General features: G+C 37.1%; 1 protein-coding gene across 3 annotated transcripts in view; it reads right to left on the bottom strand.

Moving 5' to 3' along the window:
* Nucleotides 1-23,576, bottom strand: part of sipa1l3 (signal-induced proliferation-associated 1 like 3) — a 107,306-nt gene that overhangs the window by 13,760 nt on the left and 69,970 nt on the right. For all 3 annotated transcript variants that reach the window (XM_067390526.1, XM_067390528.1, XM_067390527.1), the window contains 8 exons: nt 22,929-23,117; nt 22,598-22,772; nt 19,254-19,357; nt 15,228-15,385; nt 14,483-15,068; nt 12,941-13,215; nt 4,596-4,832; nt 4,314-4,490 (listed from right to left, as the gene is read on the bottom strand). In XM_067390526.1, coding sequence (XP_067246627.1) covers nt 4,314-4,490; nt 4,596-4,832; nt 12,941-13,215; nt 14,483-15,068; nt 15,228-15,385; nt 19,254-19,357; nt 22,598-22,772; nt 22,929-23,117 — 1,901 coding nt within the window. The remainder of the gene's footprint in view (nt 1-4,313; nt 4,491-4,595; nt 4,833-12,940; nt 13,216-14,482; nt 15,069-15,227; nt 15,386-19,253; nt 19,358-22,597; nt 22,773-22,928; nt 23,118-23,576) is intronic.

Below are 23,576 nucleotides of genomic sequence, written 5' to 3'. Positions count from 1 at the left end.
TTTTTAATATTATCTCATAATTTGGCAGCAGGTATATTAGGCTGCTGTCACTATAAGAACTGACGCACTGATTCATTATACTTTTACACAACTGTATGTTAAAGGTGCCCTAGAATTAAAAATTGAATTTACACTGGCATAGTTAAATAACAAGAGTTCAGTACATGGAAATGACATACAGTGAGTCTCAAACTCCATTGTTTCCTCCTTCTTATGTAAATCTCATTTGTTTAAAAGACCTCAGAAGAACAGGCGAATCTCAACATAACACCGACTGTTACGCAACAGTCAGGATCATTAATATGTACACCCCCAATATTTGCATATGCCAGCCCATGTTCAAGGCATTACACAAGGGCAGCCAGTATTAACGTCTGGATCTGTGCACAGCTGAATCATCAGACTAGGTAAGCAAGCAAGAACAATAGTGAAAAATGGCAGATGGAGCAATAATAACTGACATGATCCATGATTACATGATATTTTTAGTGATGTCTGTAAACTGTCTTTATAAAAGTTTCGTTAGCATGTTGCTAATGTACTGTTAAATGTGGTTAAAGTTACCATCGTTTCTTACTGTATTCACGGAGACAAGAGCCGTCGCTATTTTCATTTTTAAACACTTGCAGTCTGTATAATTCATAAACACAACTTCATTCTTTATAAATCTCTCCAACAGTGTGTAATGTTAGCTTTGGCCACAGAGCATATAGCCTCAAACTCATTCAGAATCAAATGTAAACATCCAAATAAATACAATACTCACATAATCCGACGCATGGATGCAGTATGCATGACGAACACTTTGTAAAGATCCATTTTGAGGGTTATATTAGCTGTGTGAACTTTGTTTATGCACTGTTTAAGGCAAGCGGAAGCATTTAAAGTGGCCGTAGCCTGAATCAGTGCATAGTTAATGATGCCCCAAAATAGGCAATCTATGGGGTATTTTGAGCTGAAACTTCACAGATACATTCAGGGGACACCTTAGACTTATATTACATCTTGTAAAAAAATGTTCGATGGCACCTTTAACTTAACTGACTATGTTTACGTGAATACTCGCCATAACTGGCAATTTGACATTGTTTTGTGTGTATTTGACTGTTTAAGCGCAATAAGCAGCTAAAACAATCTCAAGGCCGCTTGATGAAGAGCGCACTTTGGGTGAACACGAAATCTGCGGGAAGGAGTAAAATTATGCGCAATACACGCAATCCCACGCCGAAATTCAAGCCCTGTAACACCAACAATATTCATCTGGAGCCAATGAAACAAGTGAGTGAGGAGAGGTGGGTTTGTGTGTCAACTCGCTGTCAGAGAGATGAGCAAGAGAGAAAACCCAGCTGGTATTGTGTATCTATTCTGCAGAAAATGAGTATTGGAAGCGTTTCAGATGTTTCAGTATCGATATTTTTGACAACACTACATTGCACTTAGTTTATTATTTCAGATGCCCTTTTAAATGACTACAATTGAACAATGTATACATTATATATAAAATTCAATCGGCGGGTGTTAATGTCAAGCCCTGCTTATACTCGTGTACTGCATGTTCATTTTCTGTTCTTCCTTGCCATTCATTCGTCATCTTTGCTTTATTTTTTCCAAAGCTTTATTTTGCTTTACTTCTGCTATGATAAAGAGACATCGATTTTTGCATTGTGTGTTTGTGCATTTTGGGGGTGGAGCAATGAAGGGAGGGGTGTGTTTGTTTGATTTCAAATATGAACAGTGTTCAACAATGATTCTCAAAAATTGTTTACTGCACCTTTAAGGATGTTTCACCCCAGACCATCAAACTGACATCTTCAGGGAAAGAACACCATTCCAGAAGGGAAATATATTTTCAGATTTTGACTAGATTACAAAAACATTATTTTTTCTGTGGATTATCTTAGATACACTTAGTACACTAACAAAGTAAAAAAGTCCATTTTGATTTTATGCAGACTTTAAAATATGAGTCAAAAACACAATCAGCTAAATTATCCACCTTATAAAGCTCTTTGTGAGCTCTATAAATATTTAAGGTGTTTGTCATGGGAATACTGTTTGGAGGGGACAAGCCCTAATTAGATGCATAACAACCAGAATATGCTAATCAATGACATACTTTTTATAATTACATTAATATGAATGCATGTGAACACTGAAAAGGGGAAAAATAAAAAAGAAGTCAACGTGATTTTTTGTTCTCTCTCTGTGAACAATTCAATGTATGTTAACTCGATTCAAAAAACATTCACAACAAGTTCCTCTGGTTGAACAGGGAAGCCAACCATGAAGCACACAAAAGAGCACCACGACTGCCTATACATGCCATGACCTCTGATTTATACACATATACAATCATACACAAACCCACAATAGGCCTGTGAATCAGCACTGTAGGTCTAGCCGATACATGCCTCAACCGCAACCTCATTTTCCATCAGACACACCCACTGATAACATTAAGCAGCGCCTGAAGATGTTCATTTCTACCCTCACTAACATTTATAACATTCTGTTGTATCAGATTCCAATAGTGTGGAGCAAAATAATGAATATTGTGAGAACACTAGATATTTTAACTTCAGTTTGCTTACTAGGACTAGGTATTACAATCCCTAATGATTCAAAACAGCATTTTAAAGGATGCAGCAACCAAGACACGCTACAAATGATGTAACACAATAGTCAAACATGTCCAAAAACAAGTTAAAAGTAGCTAAGCTTTTTAAAAAACACATCTCAGCTTCATTTTTTTTTTTTAAATGTCACTGTCGTCCATCTTTTTAAACCCTTTACACTGCGCTAAATTCACGTCATCATCATGTGCCTCTTCCTTCTTACATAATGTAATTTCAGGTCAAATCAATATTATCCATTCATCCATCCAATTAATCAGATGTCTTGTAAAAAGTGCGATAATGTACAATTATCTGGTCATTATCACAAAATAAAACCTTTCAAAATGTTCACCCTGACAGGATTTATTAGGTGATGATAACTGGTGATAATAAGCTAATGTCATCCCTATATGGTCAAATTGCATGAAAACATCAGCCCTAGTTTCCAATGAATGCCATATCTATGAATTTTAGATATGCCATTAATTGGGAACTTAACAAATTCTCTGTGAAAGTCTCATATTTTGAACTAAAATAACAGACAATAGACAAGGTCAGTCAAGGGAAAGTTTTGCAATGTACTATACTGATGCCACACGGTTAAAGGATTAGTTCACTTCAGAATTAAAAATTCCTGATAATTTACTCACCCCTATGTCATTAAAAATGTCAATGTCTTTCTTCAGTTGAAAAGAAATTAAGGTTTTTGAGGAAAACATTCCAGGATTTTTCTCCATATAGTGGACTTCACTGGGGTTCAACGGGTTGAAGGTCCAAACTGCAGTTTCAATGCAGCTTCAAAGGGCTCTACATGATCAAATATCACTTTTTAAAAAAAGACCAAGCTTCTGCGCACATACACATGCAAACCTAAAGACTAAACACGTAAATGAACGACAAGAATGCATTAAATATATTCAGTTTTCAGTAGGAAAGGTGTCATTTAAGCAGCCCTTAAAGTAATAATTAACAATTTTTACAACAGAAGTGATTCAATTAAAAACCAGCTTTAGCTTGATAATAAATTTTATCACTGTGAAGCTGCTTTGAAACAATATGTATTGTGAAAAGCGCTATATAAATGAAGATGACTTGACGATCCCAGATGAGGAATAAGGGTCTTGTCTACCAAAACGATGGTTTCATTTTCTAAAAAAAATAAAAAAAAATTATATACTTTTTATCTACAAGCCAAATGGCCTTTACCAAAAAAAAGGTAAAACAATGATGTCTGACAATTTTGAAGTTGGAGGAGAAAATGAGATCTACTTCGGTACTTCCGTCTACATCACATGTGACCTTTCCAACGTGATTACATAATGCGTGGCATATCGCAGAGCAGTGCAAGATGAGCAATTGTAGTTGAATAGTACATACATTTTTATTTTTTGAACAAAATGACCTATTGTTTCGCTAGATAAGACCCTTATTCCTCGTCTGGGATCATGTAGAGTGCTTTGAAGCTGCACTGAAACTGACATTTGGACCTTCAACCCGTTGAACCCCAGTGAAGTCCACTATATGGAGAAAAATCCTGGAATGTTTTCCTCAAAAATCTTAATTTGTTTTCGACTGAAGAAAGAAAGACATGAACATCTTGGATGACATGGGGGTGAGTAAATTATCAGGAAATTTTAATTCTGAAGGGAACTAATCCTTTAAAAAGAAACAAAAAACAAACATTTAACCAGCACTGACCCGTCTCGAGAGGGTTTATAGCGGACAAAGGGTCCGCCGAGTCCCGGCACCCCCAGTGCAGTGGAGTTAAACCCAGAGCTTGGACTGGAGAAACTAGCCGAAGGGTTTCTGTACGGCATCCCTCTGTCCCCGCCAAGAGGAGACACACTGTAATGGTTTTCTGGGTAACTGACAGGCCTGTGGGAGGAGACGGAAATAGCTAGTGAGAAGAAAAACAAAGCCAAAATATGTGCACAATAGTTGGTTTTCCTGAGATTTTAACCATATGCTGAAATGCCTCACCTTTTAGCAGAGATGTGTTGGGGCTCTCTGAATGGAACGGGGACCAGAGCTTTGTGTGTACGGCTGGGGACTGGTGGGGGTCCGCTGGGGGTCCAGCGCTGGGCAGAGCTGTGTGTACCAGGGGGGCTGTCCCAGCGCCATACTGGGGTTCGCTGCCCCCCACGATACCCTGCAGCCACTGGCTCCGCTTCTCCCTTCTGCTCCATCATCTTCATCTCGTACTCCTCCGTACAGCCCCTACAAATACACAAACATTACATAAGTCATTCAAATTTAAATATGTAAATACCTTCAGTATTCCAAAACTGTCATTTATATATTAATATAACCCTTAAGCAATACAAAAACTGCAGTTGGACTTATAGCATGTCAGTCTTTTCACGTCTAAATGAGTGGTTCTTGGTCAGAATAAGCCACACTGAGGATCAGACGTCTTGTTTCAAGTCAAGAGTCTGGCTACCCGAGACTAGGGTGATCATGACCTCGTGCCAGATGTAAACTCTTCATCCTGTGTTAAAGATTACAGATTTTAAGGGATGGTTTGAGCAAATGGCTCTGTAGTAATTTGAGTGTGTGCGGGTCTGGTTCACTGGCAGATTAGTCCCAAATCCCTGTTGACCAGTACACTAACCCCTACTGAATGCCAAACAGCATGAGGATGAAACGCTCTCATCAGCGCCAGAATCCCTCTGGGTCTCTCTGCTTTCTGATGATGATGAGAAACTGAAACCCACTCTGAACCCCTCACACTGTCAGCACTTTCACACAAGGACTCAAGTCAAGGTAACTGTCCTTTGAGCTTTATCACTCTCATCTACCCTCATTTAAATTGTCACAATCATTAAAAACTTACACTACCATTTCAAATGTTTGGGGTCAGTAAGATTTTTTTTTTAAAGAAATGAATACTCTTATTCATCAAGGATGCATTAAATTGATGAAAAGGTGACAAAGATATTAAAAATGATGTAGAACTAGGAAGCGCTGAATGTAAACAGTGTAGGAGAATGACGGGAGAGAAGAAATTGTTGAATAAAGTTGGTATTTTTGTTTTGTTTTTGTGCACAAAAAGTATTCTCGTCGCTTCATCACATTAAGGTTGTACACTGTAGTCACGTGGACTATTTTAACAATGTCTTTAGTACTTCTCTGACCTTGAATGTGATAATTACATTTCTTTCTATGGGGGAGAAAAAAAACCTCTATCAAAAATATCTTAATTTGTGCTTCGAAGGTGAACGAAGGTCTTACAGGTGTGGAACGACAATGAAGGTGAGTAATTAATGACAGAAATTTTATTTTTGGCTGAACTAACTCTTTAAGGATCATGTGACACTGAAGACTGAAGTAATGATACTGAAAATTCAGCTTTGCCATCACATATTTTAAATATATATAAAAAAGGTATTTTTAAATTGTAATAATATTTCACAATATTATTGCTTTTAAAGTATTTTTGATCAGCCTTGATACACCTAAGAGACTCCTTTATAAAGACAAAAAAAAAAAAATCTTACTGACCCTTTTAGTGTATGGTTACAAGCCTGGGAAGTCTAGTAACGCACTGCTATCCTGAAAATCCTACCTGTCCAGCCTCTAGCAAAACATTATCAAAGCCCCACAATTCACCTGATATTCCAGCCCTTAGACTAGTAGCACCTTCTGCTCCCTGACATCTATATTTCATTTTTCATCTTTTTTTGTTTGCTGCTACCTATTATTATCCTCCGTCCAAAGGGAGAGAGAAATAGACAGACAAACCAGGAGTAAGAGCGCCAAAATGAGACAAAAGAAAGCGAGGAGAGCGGGAGAAGGAGGGGGAGAGTGGAAAGCACCACAGCGCTTCTGTCTAATACGCCAAAAAACTCTGTTCTGAAGACCACAAGGGCATATAAACTAGCCCTGACCGACTACAGACACGTATAGAGAGCGGATGGAGGATGTAAGCTGAATACTAACTGTACTGGAAAAACTCATGTTTATATAAACCTGGCTGCCACCTACACAGAGGTCCAAAAGTCTGAGAGCTAATGAAAATACTTCCGTTTAACATTTCTTTTGTGTTATAATTTAATACATTTGTCATTAAAATATATACAAACTAAAATTATTCAGACACCTTGAACATTTCATTCATTAATACAGTTTATTCACTATAGTTTAAAAAAATGGTAATAAAATATGACAAGATCTTAATTATGTCAGATAACACTTAAGCAAAACATGGTCAGGTCAAATTTTTGGTCCCAAATTTTTATCAGTTTTACTGGTAGTCCACTGCATGAAGAAGTTTTGGGTATAATGTCACAGTTTACTTTATTTTGCTATCCTCACTTACATAAATGAACTATAGAGTCCTGCACCCACTAGTAAAAATATCAAAAATGTCTGAATAATCTTTGATTTGACTGTATATTATGAATATTGTGAAATGAATGAAAATTTACATTAAACTGAATATGAATTTAAGAATTTCTTAGTATTTCCTTTGCCACCTTTTGCTTTAATGACAGCAGCTGTTTTAAGCTGATGATGATGTTCTGCATGATTTGAGATGATCCAAATGATCCAAAGAACAGCATCTGACTTTCTGTATAAAGAGTCATATGATCAATGTCGCAAATTTACTTGTTTGATCAGTGGCCTAGTATGGAGCCCCACATATGACATGCATGGGAAAAAAACAAGATATTGTGGTCACAACTTAAAAATGAATTCCCATGACTTAATACACTTCCTCTTTGTAATGGTGGTAGCAATTGGATCTATCCATCGGTTGCTGAATGGATGGAGGCAGATCTGAATGTGAGCTTGCGGTCAATTGTAAGAAAGAGGCAGGGGTTTAAGTGGAGTAAATTGATTAGAGACCGTTTCCACCGTTGGGCTTTAAGAATGGTTTTAAGGTTTTAGGTTTTAAGAATGGTAAGGAAAGGTTCCAGTTACATTTCCACTTGAGCTTGGTTCGGCACAGGATGACTGCAAACCGTTCTCGTTCTGGAAATCTCAGCACGATTGTCTAACCATATAACCATGCTGGTATAATGCGAGTAGTGATGTCGCCACTCAAGATTGGTCACTTGTCTGTTGCCTGTAGATGGCCAAGTGTGCTATTTCAGCAAAGTAAACAAGTTAATAATAAAATTAAAAGAAATATCTAATCACCCTCATACCGTCTTGTAAACTCCTGTGTTATTAAGGCAACGACTGACTCATTTGTACTACATTCAAAGAGCTCCATTATCAGCACCACAGTGGAAAATGAAACCATATCTGTACTGGCTGTGCCGGATCAAGAGGAATGGAACAGTTAAGCAATGAGAACGGTTTGGCCCAATGGTGGACAATTGGCTTAAAAGTCCATTATTTAACTAAAACAAGGCTACAAACTAATAAAACGTGGCCACTTATATCTATTTTTTTTTTCATGCCGCATGTCATGTTTGGGGCTGCATAACCTAAAAATTGTGCACATCTTAAAATAGTACATATATTAAAGCAAATATAGGTAACACTTTAATTTACAGTGTCCTTGTTACATGTTACTTAGTATAGTAGTAAAAGAAATTATGCATACTAACCCTTAACTAAATCCTAATCCAAAACCTATAGTAAGTACTTAGTTAATTAATATTACATATTACTTATTATTGTATTAATTACACTGTAACAAGGTCACTGAAAAAATAAAGGGTTACATTATTTAAGGTGTCTTTGTTACACTGTAATTACACATTTAAGTACTGAGTAATATTGATTAACTACATGTACTTACTATAGGGTTTGGTTTAGTTTAGGGTTAGTTTCATGTTATTATGCATAATTTATAGTTACTAATATAGTAACTACATGTAACATACGTAACAATGACACTGTAAAATAAAGTGTTACCACATAAAGTGTAAAGTGTTACTTTATGGTAACACTTTACAATAAGGTTTCATTTTTAACATTTAACTAAAGTGTTGCTGAAATATTTAAGATTTGCGTTACACTTTATAATTTTACATTGCAGTAGTTAACATGAACTAATGATGAAAAATACTTCTAAAAGCAGTTATAAATCTTAGTTAATGTTAATTTCAGCATTTACTAATACATTATTAAAATCAAAAGTTGTATCTGTTAATATTATTTAAGCTAACATGAACTAACAATGAACATGTTTTTATTAACTAACATTAACAAAAATGAATACTGTAACAAATAGAATTCATTAATATTAATTAATGCATTTACTTACATTAACTAATAGGAAAATATTGTAAAGTGTCACCAATATTTCTTATTGTACATCATAACGTTTCTTTGTTCAAAATTTAGACTGCCATCTTTAAAAAAAAAAAAAAAAAAAAAAAAAGAAGCATTTTCAATGTGGTCTCAGACTTTTGGACCCTTAACTTAGAGAAAATTACACATTCTCAGACAATTATCAGCACACGCAGTTTCTTGTTAAAGACACATAATTAGACAATAATTCCTCAGCACACATTAATGCATCCTAATCAAAGAGACTGAAGCCACGGGTGGACAAAGACTAGAAAAACCCTGAGCATGAAATACATAAGCAGAGCCTCGTGTTGCTACACTGGAGATCTTCCTCTTCATCAGTGAAAGAGTGCTGTCAGCTCCAACACTCCTCTTTTACTGCCACCCATCCATCTACCCCTCCAAGTATTTTCATCCCTTTGTCATTCATTGCTGTAATATAACAGCAGATCCAGCATTTCACCTCCATCCTCTCTTTGTCACCAAGCCCATCACTAACCTCTGTGTGTAGACCAGATTGCTGTATCGGATGTCCGCGGCAGCGCCATGAGGCTCTGACTGACAGCTGAAGTACAAACGAGCCCTGACAACCGGACACACACACACATACACACACACACAGACTTCTGCTCTCCCCACCCTTCCAATCCTCTCTTTCACTATGATAACAAGAGGAAAGAGAGAGAGGGAGAGAGAAATGGAGGGAGAAAGAGGAGGAGGGGTGTTTCTTTCCTCTGTATGTAACACCCTCCCACTTTGTTTCCCAGCGAGGAGGCGCTCAGACATGCCTCAGCATCTACAGTCTTTATATCCTTTCCCTGCATGCAAAACATGCGCTCCATTCCCTCTCAGTCTCACGCCGGACGCATTTCTTAATTAAAACCCTTTTATTTATTTCATTTCTAGCCCCTTTTTCACAGATTCCAGGCTTTAGTCTCATGCAATCTGCTCCCTCTGGCACTCCTTGACAAACAGAGACTGGACCACTGACAGGGAAAAAGACACAAACAGAGGAGGGAAACGAAAGAGATAGAATGACAAGAAGACAAGCATGTTGAAGCATGCAATTAACACGCTCTTTCGTTCCACTGCACGGTGTGGGTGGGGGTGTTGGGATGCATGTGTGTGCGAGAAAGAACATTTCAAATAGAGTTTACTTGTGTAATTAACCACAACCACGAACACATGTCACTCTAGCATGCAATCAAACACGCTGCTGAGTAATTAGTCCCTAACAGCAGCCACTCAGCACAAAGTTCAGAGACATGTGACGCTAAACTATGCAATATGAAACACAATGTGGATTACAAAAATGCAAAACATTTTACTTTAGAGTTTTTGAGTCTGCATACGCACCTTTTTGACGCAGCAAAACTGAGGGTTCACATAATCACTGTTTTCATTTGTAAACTGTTCCATCCCTCGCTCCTCTCCTCTTCTAACACTCTCTTTCTCTCTGTCCCTCTCTCCCTCTCTAACACTCCCACTCACTGTTCCCCTGAGAACTGAGGCGTCTGCCAACGTTCTCAAAATCTGGTGAGTGCCTGTGTGTATATTTGTGCGCGCGCGTGTTTGTGCACCAGACAAAGAGGAGGTACGAGCGAGAGAAACAAAAGCTTTTTCCCTCTCGTTTGAAGACGCATGTAAGGTTGTTGTTGTTTTTTGTACCACCTATAAAAGCAGCGAAACTGAATCTTTGAATTATGTCAGAGGGGTTCCAGCCGGCGGGCATCCGCAACAAGCAGCATTAATTCTGCCACGAGGCTCATCATTAATCTTTCCAAAACGAGAATGTGTCTCCAGAGGGGTGCAAAGTGCAAAAAAACAATAACAGCAGCCCTGTCAGATCTGAAATGTGCTGCTTCCTAGATTTTAAGCTTAAAGTTGCTGTTTTCAGTACAGAATGACTCTTGCTGAATTGAGGTTCCTGTCTTCATCTGTCAGAAATGAGAACTGACTGCATTTATATTTTATGATTGTGTTATTCAAAGAAAAGGATTCCAGGATTCAGGGATGTAAATAAAAATATTATAGTATATATACATATATATATATATATATATATATATATATATATATATATTTTTACTAGTGGGTGCAGGACACTATAGTTCATTCATGTAAGTGAGGATAGCAAAATAAAATAAACTGTGACATATTATACCAAAAAATTATTCATACAGTGGACTACTAGTAAAACGGATAAAAAATTTGTAACCAAAAATTATTCAGACAGTTTGACCTGACCATGTTTTACTTAAGTTTTATCTGACATAATTAAGATTCATTTTTTCTGACACAGTTTAACTCTGAGATCTTGTCATATTTTATAACCATTTTTTTTAAACTATAGTGAATAAACTGTAATAATGAATTAAATGTTCAAGGTGTCTGAATACATTTTGGTTTGACTGTATATATATTATATATGACTGTGTGTATACACATAATAATATATTTACACACATATTTTGTAAACAAACTTATATGTTAGATGCAATTTATTAAAGTTATTTGTATAACGACGGTCTTATTATTTTGTGTACTGTATGTATTTTTTTGGCTGATAATTTGCCCTATATATTAAAGCTGATAAATAGTGGATTATTTCTTTCAGCTGAGACACTTCAGATTTGCACTGTTTGCCATGATGGTTTTGAATTGCTTGAAATATGATTGAAATCACATTTAAGTGAAACATGTGCAGCGCATATGTTATATAGGCTACATAAAATTATGAGAACATTATAATTGTGTGCTCGGGTCATGGATTTTAATTATGAGAATTTTGTAATCAGGCTCTCAAAAATTCTATAAAAATTTGGATTTAGATTTATCGGCCAAAATATCGGTTATCGGCTTTATTGGTTATTGGTATCGGCCAAAATTTTCATATTGGTGCATCCCTAGATTTCAGCTGTGCTGCACTGTAATTGTATATCCGGCATTCTTTAAAACATCCACACAAACAGACGTAATGAAGGGATTTGATGCTCTCTCTAGATCTCTGGAACATCACAGGCAACAGTCCACTGAATGAAGGAAGCAGCCGACGCTCTAGTCTCTAGACTATGAGACAGGCTGGAGTCCGACAGTCTTTTATGGTGTTCTCCGTTAATGATTTATCAAAGCAGAATGAATTTAATGGAGTTACAAGAGCTATCTAACATTCTGATGAAAATGTTGGGCTAATGGCTCTTTTCCATCCATTGCAGAGATATTCAATTAAAGTTCCAAGAGGTCCAACTTTTACATTTTCTTCCCAGCAAATGGCCCAAAAAAAAAAAAAATCATAGTTTAAACGGATTCAGGAGTGAATTTGTAGTATGAAATGAAATAACCCAAATTAATGGAAGAGCAATTATATGGTATAATGGCTTGCTCATCTGAAAATGCACCAATTAAAATAGTTTGTTAGGGTATGTACGGAAACAGGGTACAAAAAAGATATATGAAATGAATATGAATATGATATGAAAAGAAATGAATAGAAATATAAATAATAATTGCTGAATTAAGATAGCTTAATTCAGCTTTAAACATGCCATTTTTAAAATCTTTAAAATGTGAAAATGCGACACCAGAATTCCAGTGCATTAAATCTTCCGACACTGCCAGAATGTCATCGAAGGTCAAATTTGATCACAATGTTCATTAATCGGCTGTCTAAGAACATGTCAAACTAATAATCAAAGACTTTAGATTTTGGCCTAGGATCCGAGGAATCTTTTAGGATTCACAAAATTTGTCTCAGATGGCCAAATTGTGGCTAAAATTGTACAGAGTGAACCCGAGGAACCTTGTGATATACACTGTATATGTATACCAGAAAAACATTGGAGAAGAACCAACACTGTGAATGTGTAATGTATTGTTCACTGCAACTGTCATTCATCAAAAAGTGTGTATATATCATACATGCCGCTTCAGGTGTGACCTAGTAAATCCTAACGCATATCTAATGTTTTACTGTGTTGTGAGGTAGTTGACTGACACCCAACAGATTTCTCAAACAGCAGCCATCTACACTTTCAAACTCAAAGTAAGTGCAAAATAAGAGCAAATTCCCAAAGGCTCACCTGCGGGCCCCACCCTCTTCATAAGGTGGAATAATGACCACTTTTACAGTGACCGACGTCCGCAGTAAGTCGATCATCTGCTCGTGGGAGAGTGTCACTGCTGCAACCTTGCAGATTTCTACCAATCGGCTGCCCTGCCGGAGTCCAGCCTGCCAAGCGAAACCGTATTCCTCCACTTCTGACACCGTTCCGTCCAAACGCACATGGAAACCAAGCTGGCCTAAACCATTACGTCGCAATGTCATATCAACTGTCTCGCAACCTACAGTCAATGCCTGCAAGGGGGAAAAAAAGACAGACAGGAGCTCAGAGACTATGAAAGGCACATCCCATAATGCAAGCCAATTATTTAGCCATCCACGTATGCTGTCAACCCTCTAAGCACACCTTGGCAATAGAATCACCATTGGCTAGTTAATTTTTTTGCAGACTACTATTATAATATAATATAATATAATATAATATAATATAATATATGCACGTACATATCTGAACGTACACTCTTAACATCAGTCAATCAAGCTTTATATTATGATATTATGATAATCAAGCAGTATTTAATAATAGAACTTTAGTAATTAGAACTAAAACTTGGTAACCATGTATGAATGCATATTTGTCATTTTAACTGAACTTAGGACTGGTGGTGATGCTTAAGATATTGTTGGTCATTAAGTGTTTCTTTAAAAAAAAAATAGATAATAGTTATAGATAATAGTAATTATTATTAAAAGATAATAATACTACTATTAATTCTACTACTAATAATGTACAATGCACTAAGAATTGATGAGCTGCTGGGTTCATGAATATTAATGATGTTGTCAGTGTTCGCTTGAACTGATTTGCTGAAAGTAAAACAGGGACGGTAATAGATGAGCCAATGAAACTGCAGTTTGCGCATTAGCTCCGCCCACTACTGGAGAAACCAGTATCTCTTCAGCTTGCTCTTAAAAGCTGAATAATTCAAAATGAGCTTGACAGTGAGCTTGAAAATACAACAAAGAATATCGTTTACATGTCACTGTAAACCTTAATGCTCACAATAATTAATTGGTTTGAGTAGGACAAACTTAAATTAAATGAGTTCAGTAAAATTAACTCTAGTATTAAGCACTTCTTTTCTTTCAAGTTCACAGAACTGATATATTTTAAGTAAACTGAACTGTTTCATTGTTTTGAGTTTTATGAACTCATTTATTTTAATTTAGACGAATTTAAGTTAAACTGAAACTGGGCTTGGATCTCTATTTCCCAGCATGCTTTGCCGATTACACTCGAAAGGGAGAGTAAATGCTAAAAATAAGTGTTATATGATGTTTTTTTTGTATAAGATTAAGGTTAAGTGGGAAATTTAGTAGTGAATAATGTTTTGTTATGCTAATTTAGAAGAGTTTCTGTTAATGTGCGATTTTTTGAGAGTTACCATCATGGATACAAGTGAGAGCAAGTATGTTAAATGCGTTATATTTCGGCACTCATTTATCAAGTGCTATACCATGCTATTTTTAACATGTTTGTGGAGGGTTGTTGTATCAATACCTTAAGTCTCTGCACCACCTCTCTGATATCTTGTGCACAGCCCTCGGGTACCCGTATAGCCACGTGGTCTCCTCTGCCATAAAAAATCTTCAGCGCAAGTCTTTCTGCTGTCCATCCGATCACATCAGCACAAAAACAGTTAAAAACCACCTCTTTGGTGGAGCAGTCCGCCAGCACTACATACTCATTGGAGATGGCAAGAGCACAAGGAAGCTCGGCGCCTCCGCCACTGTAGTCCTGCGCAAGCACGCGCCAAACAAGCGCTCCTGCGGCACCCATTTCCGCTGCTTCACGAGCCCGGACGCGTTCTTTGCGTTTGGAGGCCAGAGAGATGAGATTGTTTAGCTTGCCAGCAGTGTCGAGCGGTGTAGTGGAAACGCAGTTCTCCGCCAAGTCCCGCAGGTATCCTTGGCGCGTACGGGTTGCCATGGCATGAAACTTCTCCGATTTGTGCGCAGCATTCTCTGCGTTAATGATCTTGGCCAGCAGAAAAGCGCGGAAGGCAGCAGGGTCACGGAACGTCATGCCATTCGAAGGTATCGGCGGTCCAAACGGAGGGACGTCCTTCATGCGGGTCACTGCCACACTATAAAAAAAATAAACAGCAAATGGCTTATTTCAACCAATCCCAACAGAGCTTACACTCACTGAACTATATTTTCCATGACGCATCTCAGTAATCAGCTACAGGCAAAACATGCAATACTGTGCTTAGGCAAGGGGTTGCTATGGAAACAAGGCCAACCTGTAGCAGGTGTTGTCAGAGCAAGGGCTGTGCACACGGACAATGACGAACACGTGCTGGAAGTGAGAGCGAATATTCTGAGGAGTGAACGGAAGTGCTCCCGGCTCCTGGAATATAATCGTGACTATATCATTTCCTATGTGCCTCTTCCTCAGGAGCTGTGAAAGAAATGAAAGGGAGAAATTCAATGCAATACAAACTCAACTAGGTTTTTGCTAAGAAAATGCTGCCACAGTTGCTAGGGGTGGTGTAGATGTTTTCCAGGGTGTTGCTATGCGGTTGCAAGGTAGTTTCTTTCCTCAGACCAGCCATATTCACTGACCGTCTGATGCATATTGCACACAACACTGGCAAGCTTTTCTCTGATTGGCTGACTTTATGCTGGGAGCGAGGACACACAGTGTTTTTTAATCAGTCCAACTGTTGACAACAGTTTTTTACATAAAAAACAAGTAATCTTATAGATTACAGTGAAAAAAATGTAAATTGACAATCCCAGATTTTTTTTTTTGTCATCTTAATTTTTTGTTATCAGTTATTTACGTCACTTATGAGTTATACATCTTGTGTTGCTACATTAAAATTTATTGATTATTTGTTACCATGATGGTTTTACGTGTGGGTAGATATGGCTCGGGTCTGTCCTTCAACACAAGACTTATTTTATAGTTTAATGCACATAATGTACCTGTAAAAAACAGATATGAAAGAGAGACTGAAAGAGTGAAAGAGCAGGAGAGAGAGAAAGGATGGAGTGTTCTGTTGAAGGACACAGAAAAAAGAAGTGGGAACTGGCAGAAATATCTTCATAGATGCGCAATGATTCCTCTGGTGAGAGACACAGAGGTGTGAAAAAGCCTGTTAACAGCACTGCAGCACAAATCTGTGAGACAGCCACTAAAACACAAGCAATAAAATATACTTATGTTGTAAAAAGATCAAGTTGAACTAGTATTACATTTCCTGAAGGAAATATCGGTGTGTGTGCAAGACAGCAAAGGCATAGTTGTTTGGGCTTTGGTTATTGGTAAATGATATGATGATATCTGAGCCTCTTTGCCATTGTCACAACACTCAGACTCAACATATTTGCTAAGTACAGAATTGTAAGGCATCGCTTCTGACACAAATGACTATTTATTCTGCATGCTGCTAAGATAACTAATTTTGGCCAAATTCATGATAGCATTATATGTATCCTTGATGGGGAAAGCAATTCCAGAATGCATTGCAACAAGCTCAGTGAAAACATAAATCCAAGATGACTCTTTTAGACCTCTTTTGGAAACAGCTGAGTGAGTTGAGTCTTTCATGTGAGGGTTCATAAACTACAGCTCAAATGTTTGGGGTCAGTATGATATTCAGTAAGAGTATTTTATATTTTATTCAGCTTGGATGCATTAAATTGATCAAAAGTGACAGTTGACATTTAGAATCTCACACAAAATTATTTCAAATAAATGCTGTTCTTTTGAACTTCCTATTGATTAGGGATGCACCGATCCGATATCAGTATCGGTATTGGCTCCGATACTGCCAATCCATTTTTGCAAATCCAATATTGTGCATATACTATTCTGTGTGAAAGAAAAGGCTAAATAAACTATAGCATAGATATAATACACAACGCATCAATGTCGCTTTCCTTTGTGCTTTGAACTTTTCAATGTGTGAAAATTGCTTCAAGCACATCATTCTGCACACAGGATGCACATAAGCGCTTTGTATTGGAGCCTTTCATATTATAATATTTTTGCGCAATGAAAGATTATTAATAGCCTTTCTTGTTCTGTCCTATCTACAATATGTTGCTGCCTCATTAAAAAGATATGCTATACTTTAAAGAAATGCCTTTTAATTTTATAGTGTATATTTATACATAAATATATTTAATTGTTTTTCATTAATGTATTTTACAACAATACAAAGAGCAATGTGTAACATTTTACTAAATTTAGTGCTACACTTTATTCACTTTTATTCGTATTTCATCATCATTTCACTAAATGTTTAGATTTTATATAATTATTGTGCATGATTTTTATAGTCACTTTTGCTGCTTAATTATCCACTAACCTAGTTTATAATAATATTTTTTGTCATAGATTATGATTATATATTTTTTGATTTGTTGTTTTTCTTTATAAAGTAGTTTTGTATTACTTTAGTAAGTATTTAGTATTTAGTAGATTGTGTTTAACACATAAAATAGTGATTATCAGTTCAACAAACAGGCATAGAAATTGAAAAAATGGTATCGGTGCATCCCTACTAAATGCATCATACAGTAAAAAAAATGTAAGCAACACAACTGTTTTCAGCATTGATAATAGATTTTATTTTATTTTATTTTTTTTTTTTTTGGAGCACCACATCAGCATATTAGAATAATTTCTGAAGGATCATGTGACAGTGAAGTCTGGAGTAATGATATTGAAAATTCAGCTTTGTAACCACAGGAATGAATTACATTTTAAAATATATTTAACTAGATTGTAATAATATTTCACAATATTGCTGTTTTTACTGTATTTTTGATCAAATAAACCATGGTGAGCATTCTTTCAAACCAACTTTGCACTACCGTTAAAAAGTTTGAGGTCTGTTTGATATTATATTCCAAATATTATATCAGTTATATAAAATATAAAAGTCAGGATGAATTAACTGCAGAAGTTTAAGAATAGCAGTTTAGTACGAACCCTAAACAGAATGTTTGAGGAATGTCATTACAGTGCTGCCTGGCGAGCGAGCAATGCAAAAAGCCATCTGAAAACAGCCAGGAGTGCCTGCTGTTATATATGGAATTGATTTGTCTATTCTAAGCTGTGATCAGGGCTGTGTGTTCTGTGAGTTACATGGACTCGTTCTAAAGTACTAGGAGAGCTGACAGCAGAGATTCTGAGAACCGATGTTTAGAACTGCAGTTAATCGACATTTATAAATAGACCATGAAATTAAGAGCATCACTATGTGTTAAAGAGACTGGCCACCAATCTGAGTCAGAGCAATAGAGGCTGCCCACCCGTTCACAATAGTGTGAGGGCATCGATTATATAATCTATCTTACATTTCAAACACACACAAAGGAAAAACCATGGAAACACTGCTCTTTCGTGAACGCTGACATAGACGTCCCATCCCCAATAAAGAGTCCAGAGGGGGGACACTCCTGTACCCTGAGATTATTCTACAGCCTGACATCCCATTCTACCTCTCCTTAAATCACTACAACACACTCCCATGTGAGTGGCTGTTTGTGGGTACTTTAAAAAAAGAATTATCTGAAAGATAAACACTGCCCTCTGCAGTTCACATGAATTTACTTAAAGTTCTGCACAAGCAAATATGCACAACCAATGTTACAAAATATTTTTTTTAAATATCCTACATTTAGTAGTCTATTTCGCCACAAAAACACATCACACTATGCAAGTTAAATATGCAAATACCATCATGTTGTCAATTAATGTTTTTAGGGCAAAGCTGCTGACTCATATGCATGCACATGAAACTTCCTGAGGGCAAAAGATGCCACATTACTTGATTTTAATCGACAGCATGGAAATCACTAGACAACCACACCCTGCTCTGATTCATACGCCAGTGCAAAAACAGCGGGAGAACTTGACAATAATGAACCAAAAGAGAAAGAGCGAGAACTATTTCTTCATAACCACATGTAACAAAAAATATAGACTCATAGAGTGGACGTCCAGAAGTTGTGGCCACTCCTTTTGAATGAAAAAAGAGCTGTGGAACATCCACTGGATTTACTGCTGCCACTCCATAAACTTTACTACCATTCCAGATGTTTCTTTGCAAACTGGGTCTACCATATGCAGCACCCACCACAAACACACTGGCGAATAAAAGCAAAGAAAATGAACTGCATTTGAACAATGTGCAAGGCAATCTGGGAGTCGGTCCAGGTGGGAGAGAGTGGGGGGGGTTCAGGATAAGTTGGGTCATGTCTGTGCTATACAGGCTCTTAGATGTATTGGTGAGCATGTGTGCTTTTCTTACCTGTTGAGGATTATTGGGCATGTATGGAAGCATGGTGGACACGTGAAACATGATCTCGTAGTCCTGATAGGTTGTATACAGGGAGTGTGTTCCAGTTGAGTCCGCTGTTAAACAAACACATGCATATTAATAATTATGAAGACAATGTAAAGTGAAGTCCAAAACGCTGAGACCACATTGAGAATATAGAATAAAAGCTCTAATATATAGTGTCTATCAAGATGTTTGTACATGATTTTGGATATACAGTGCGTGTAAACATTAGCAGGGCTGTTATCTATTCCGGTTTCAATTACACTCTCAGAGATAAATGTCTGCAGTCATTTATTCAGTAACCTGTCACAATCATTCAGAGGAATGTGTGTGTACATAACCATATTTTGGGCACAAATTAAGTTAAGCTAAATCTGACAAAAAAAAAAGGTGTAAAAAAAGTGCATGAAAAATGTGAAAACAATTTTTTCTGTAAGGGTTCGGTTTAGGGGACAGAATGTAAAATTTTATGTAAAAATCATTATGTCTATAAAGATTCCTCATAAAACACAAAAACCAAACATGTATGTGATATAAAATGTTTACAAAGATGTAACTTATACAGTGCAGTGTGTAATTTCTGTGTCACCAAATGGAATTACAATATTTATTCGATCCCAAGTAGTATTTTCAAAAATATCGATATTTAGGATTGCGCATAATTCTACTCATTCCCATAGATTTCACGCTCACACCTGATGTGCACACACATAATAAAGCCGCCTCTGACATACAATTTTTCACAGCTTATTAACGGTCAAATACCCTCAAAAATAAAGTCACAATGCCCATTTTGATAAGTATTAAAGTGTAAACAGTCGTACACAGTTCAGGAAGAATGTGTAACAGTAACAATATTTTGGATCCGCGTGTGCCGTCAGTTCTTAAAAGGTACAGCAGCCTAATAAATATGCCGCTCTATATGTTGTAACGCAGCACTACACTGAATAACTAATGGAATATTGTTAAATTCTCTGATAATCGCGATCTGGTCACCCGGTTCACAAAACAGAATACTAAGCTAAAATTTATGGACTCATGTACCTCTGTCATTCTGCATGAACCAAAATGTTTTCATGGCTACAAATTGCTAACCTATTATTCAGTCCCTCCAGAAAAACGCAGATTTTTTTTGTGATTGTTGCGGGCAAAAATCCTTGATTTTGCGGCACGTTTTCTAAAAAAAATGCAATGTTTATGCGATGAAATTGCAGGAACTTGCAAAAACTGCGGTTTGATGAAAAAGAGGAAAAAAAGGTGATTCCCCCAACACCCTGTTTTCACTAGGCTACTACCTTAATGTAAAGAGTCATTTCTTATTACTTCCTATGATAAGCAAGCATACTAAATCACAGAATATTTAAGTTCTCATTCTGTTTTATTTCAGACCTTAATTAACACATGGCTCAAACTTACAAAACATTGAGTCAAACAAGTTCTGTAGCTTTACAAAAGGAATATTCAACAACTTCTGTAAAAATGAATAAATAAAAAAAATAAAAAAAATATGTGCTTCCTGTTTTACAGAGGTAGCTATACAAAACAGACATCTTCTGTTCAATTAAGTGCTTACAATGCACAAAGTGCAATCTCTTACTGCAACGTAAATTATTTTACATACTACTAATATACTTCCAACTGTAAGGTTTTGGTACTGTTCTGTAACACACTGGGAAACTGCTTCGCGCGGTCTTTTGCATTTATTTTTGTTGGCAAATGAGAATGATTTGCGTGCTTCATCATGGTTTCACCACAGGGTTTGCAGATGATGTTCACGTCGCGTAATTACGTCACTTCATAAGGTTCCCATGGCAATAGGGGGGAAATAATGGCGCTTTACTTGTGTGAAGTGCAACATTTTTAAACTTTCTTCTAAGATATATGGAGTATTTGAAAAAATGCGACCCCTGCATAAATATGCGGACTATGGCTGATTGTGCATTAAAGGTGCCCTAGAATCAGAATTTGAATTTACCTCGGAATAGTTGAATAACAAGAGTTCAGTACATGGGAAAGACATACATTGAGTTTCAAACCCCATTGTTTCGTCCTTCTTATATAAATCTCAGTTGTTTAAAAGACTTCCGGAAAACACTCGGATCTCAACATAACACCGACTGTTACGTAACAGTCGGGATCATTAATATGTATGACCCCAATATTTGCATAATGCCAGCCCATTCGACGCATTAGACAAGGAAAGGCAGTATTAACGTCTGGATCTGTGCACAGCTGAATCATCAGACTAGGTAAGCAAGCAAGGATAATAGCGAAAAATGGCAGATGGAGCAATAATAACTGACATGATCCATGATAACATGATATTTTTAGTGATATTTGTAAATTTTGTTTCTAAATGTTTCATTAGCATGTTGCTAATATACTGTTAAATGTGGTTAAAGTTACCATCGTTTCTTACTGTATTCACGGAGACGAGAGTCGTTGCTATTTTTAAACACGCGCAGTCTGTGTAATTCATAAACACAACTTCATTCTTTATAAATCTCTCCAACAGTGTGTAATGTTAGCTTTAGCCACAGAGCATAGCCTCAAACTCACACAAAATCAAACGTAACCATCTAAATAAATACTTTACTCATATAATTCGAAGCACGCATACAGCATGCATGACGAACATCTTGTAAAGATCCATTTGAGGGTTATATTAGCTGTGTAAACTTTGTTTATGTGATGTATATATAGTCGAGAGCTCGTGGGGCAGAGGGAACGCATCTCTTAAAGGGGCCGTGCTGAAAAAAATCAGTGCATAGTTAATGATGCCCCAAAATAGGCAGCTAAAAAAATTAATTAAAAAAAATCTATGGGATATTTTGAGCTGAAACTTCACAGACACATTCAGGGGACACCTTAGACTTATATTACATCTTGTAAAAAAACAATCTAGGGCACCTTTAAATCAGGCGATCGCATAATCGCATTTCTCTGCAGGGACTGATTATTTATTTTGTAAACACAGCTTTGTGCTTCACTCGTGTCTTATTCACGTAAATACTGGCACAGCCCTATCAGCGGGTACAGAACATACCCGGATTCTCGGTTCTGCGGTACTACAGAAATGCTGGTATTGTCACATTTTCAAAATTTCAGTACCAACTCGGTACCGAAGTACCGGTTCTTTTGACAACACTACTTTCTATAGATGGACAAAAAAGAAATAATATTAAAAATTTCTATATGACAGTATATGCAGAATTTTTTCCCTGTAGTATTGAATACCGATACTTTTCAAGGTATTGTATCAAAGTCTCGTGACAATACTAGTATGTGAATAGACAGAAAGCCATGCTCACTTTTGGTGTCTAGCTGGGCAGCATATTTGTTGAAACCCCTCAGACACACAGTTTCTCCCAGAAGCTCGAGGAAGGCGTTGAAGGCTGGCGTAGCCTCTTCATTATTGTACATCTCCTCCTCCGTGCTCTGCCCCCCTCGACACAGCAGGATGCCCACTTTGTGTTTCTGACTGAGCTGTAGAGAACACACATTCGCGGAGCCAGTGTCATACTCACAAATACGTGGAACACGACCTTTTATATTTTTTTGGGAACTATTCATTTTAAGGACTTTTGACATTTGACTTTCTTTAATCAGGAAGTAGTGTCCAACTGGTCATCCTGTACTCACCCCCTGCTCGTCCAGTTTAAGAAGCTGCTCCGTGACCTTTGGCGTGCTGAGAGCCAATCGCAGACAGGATACGCTGAGCTCTGGCAGCACATACTCCAGAACTTCTTTTAGAGGCAGACCACGAACCGTTCCGTGCTTTGCTGTGGATAGAACCGCGTCCTCCAGGATCGCTCCTCGCAATGTGACCAGCTGCAGCAGACACAGGAAACCAATTTGGGAGAAGCACATCATCAAATACCATCATATGACTGACCAAATATCCTCCGAGAGCATGTGACCGAGCATGAGAATGATTATGAATGGCTGAAAAATGGTGTACAGAAGTGCCCACTGTGTGGCATCCTTTCCCCACTTCTCCTTGAATCAATGCTTGCAGCATCTCTGTTAACCTCACAAATGCTGATGCTAAAGCCTTTAGCTACTGTAAAATTAGTACAAACAGGTGGAAACACTGGAATACTTATAATAGTTTGTTTTCAGGCTAGTGTTTTTGGTTTCTTGTGGCATTAGTCACACATGTGAAGACGTCATATGACTGGGTCATATGGACAGCCACCTGATCAATCATTCATCTCGAATCTCTGACTAAAATATCACTTTTGAAATAGTGTGCATGTTAAAGGCCATTTTGAAATGAGTTGAGTACAT

The sequence above is a fragment of the Chanodichthys erythropterus genome, chromosome 7, assembly GCF_024489055.1.
Source record: "Chanodichthys erythropterus isolate Z2021 chromosome 7, ASM2448905v1, whole genome shotgun sequence".
NCBI classification, from domain to species: domain Eukaryota; kingdom Metazoa; phylum Chordata; class Actinopteri; order Cypriniformes; family Xenocyprididae; genus Chanodichthys; species Chanodichthys erythropterus.
The sequence above is the reverse complement of the archived record's forward strand: the minus strand, read 5'-3'. Positions and strand labels throughout refer to the sequence as shown.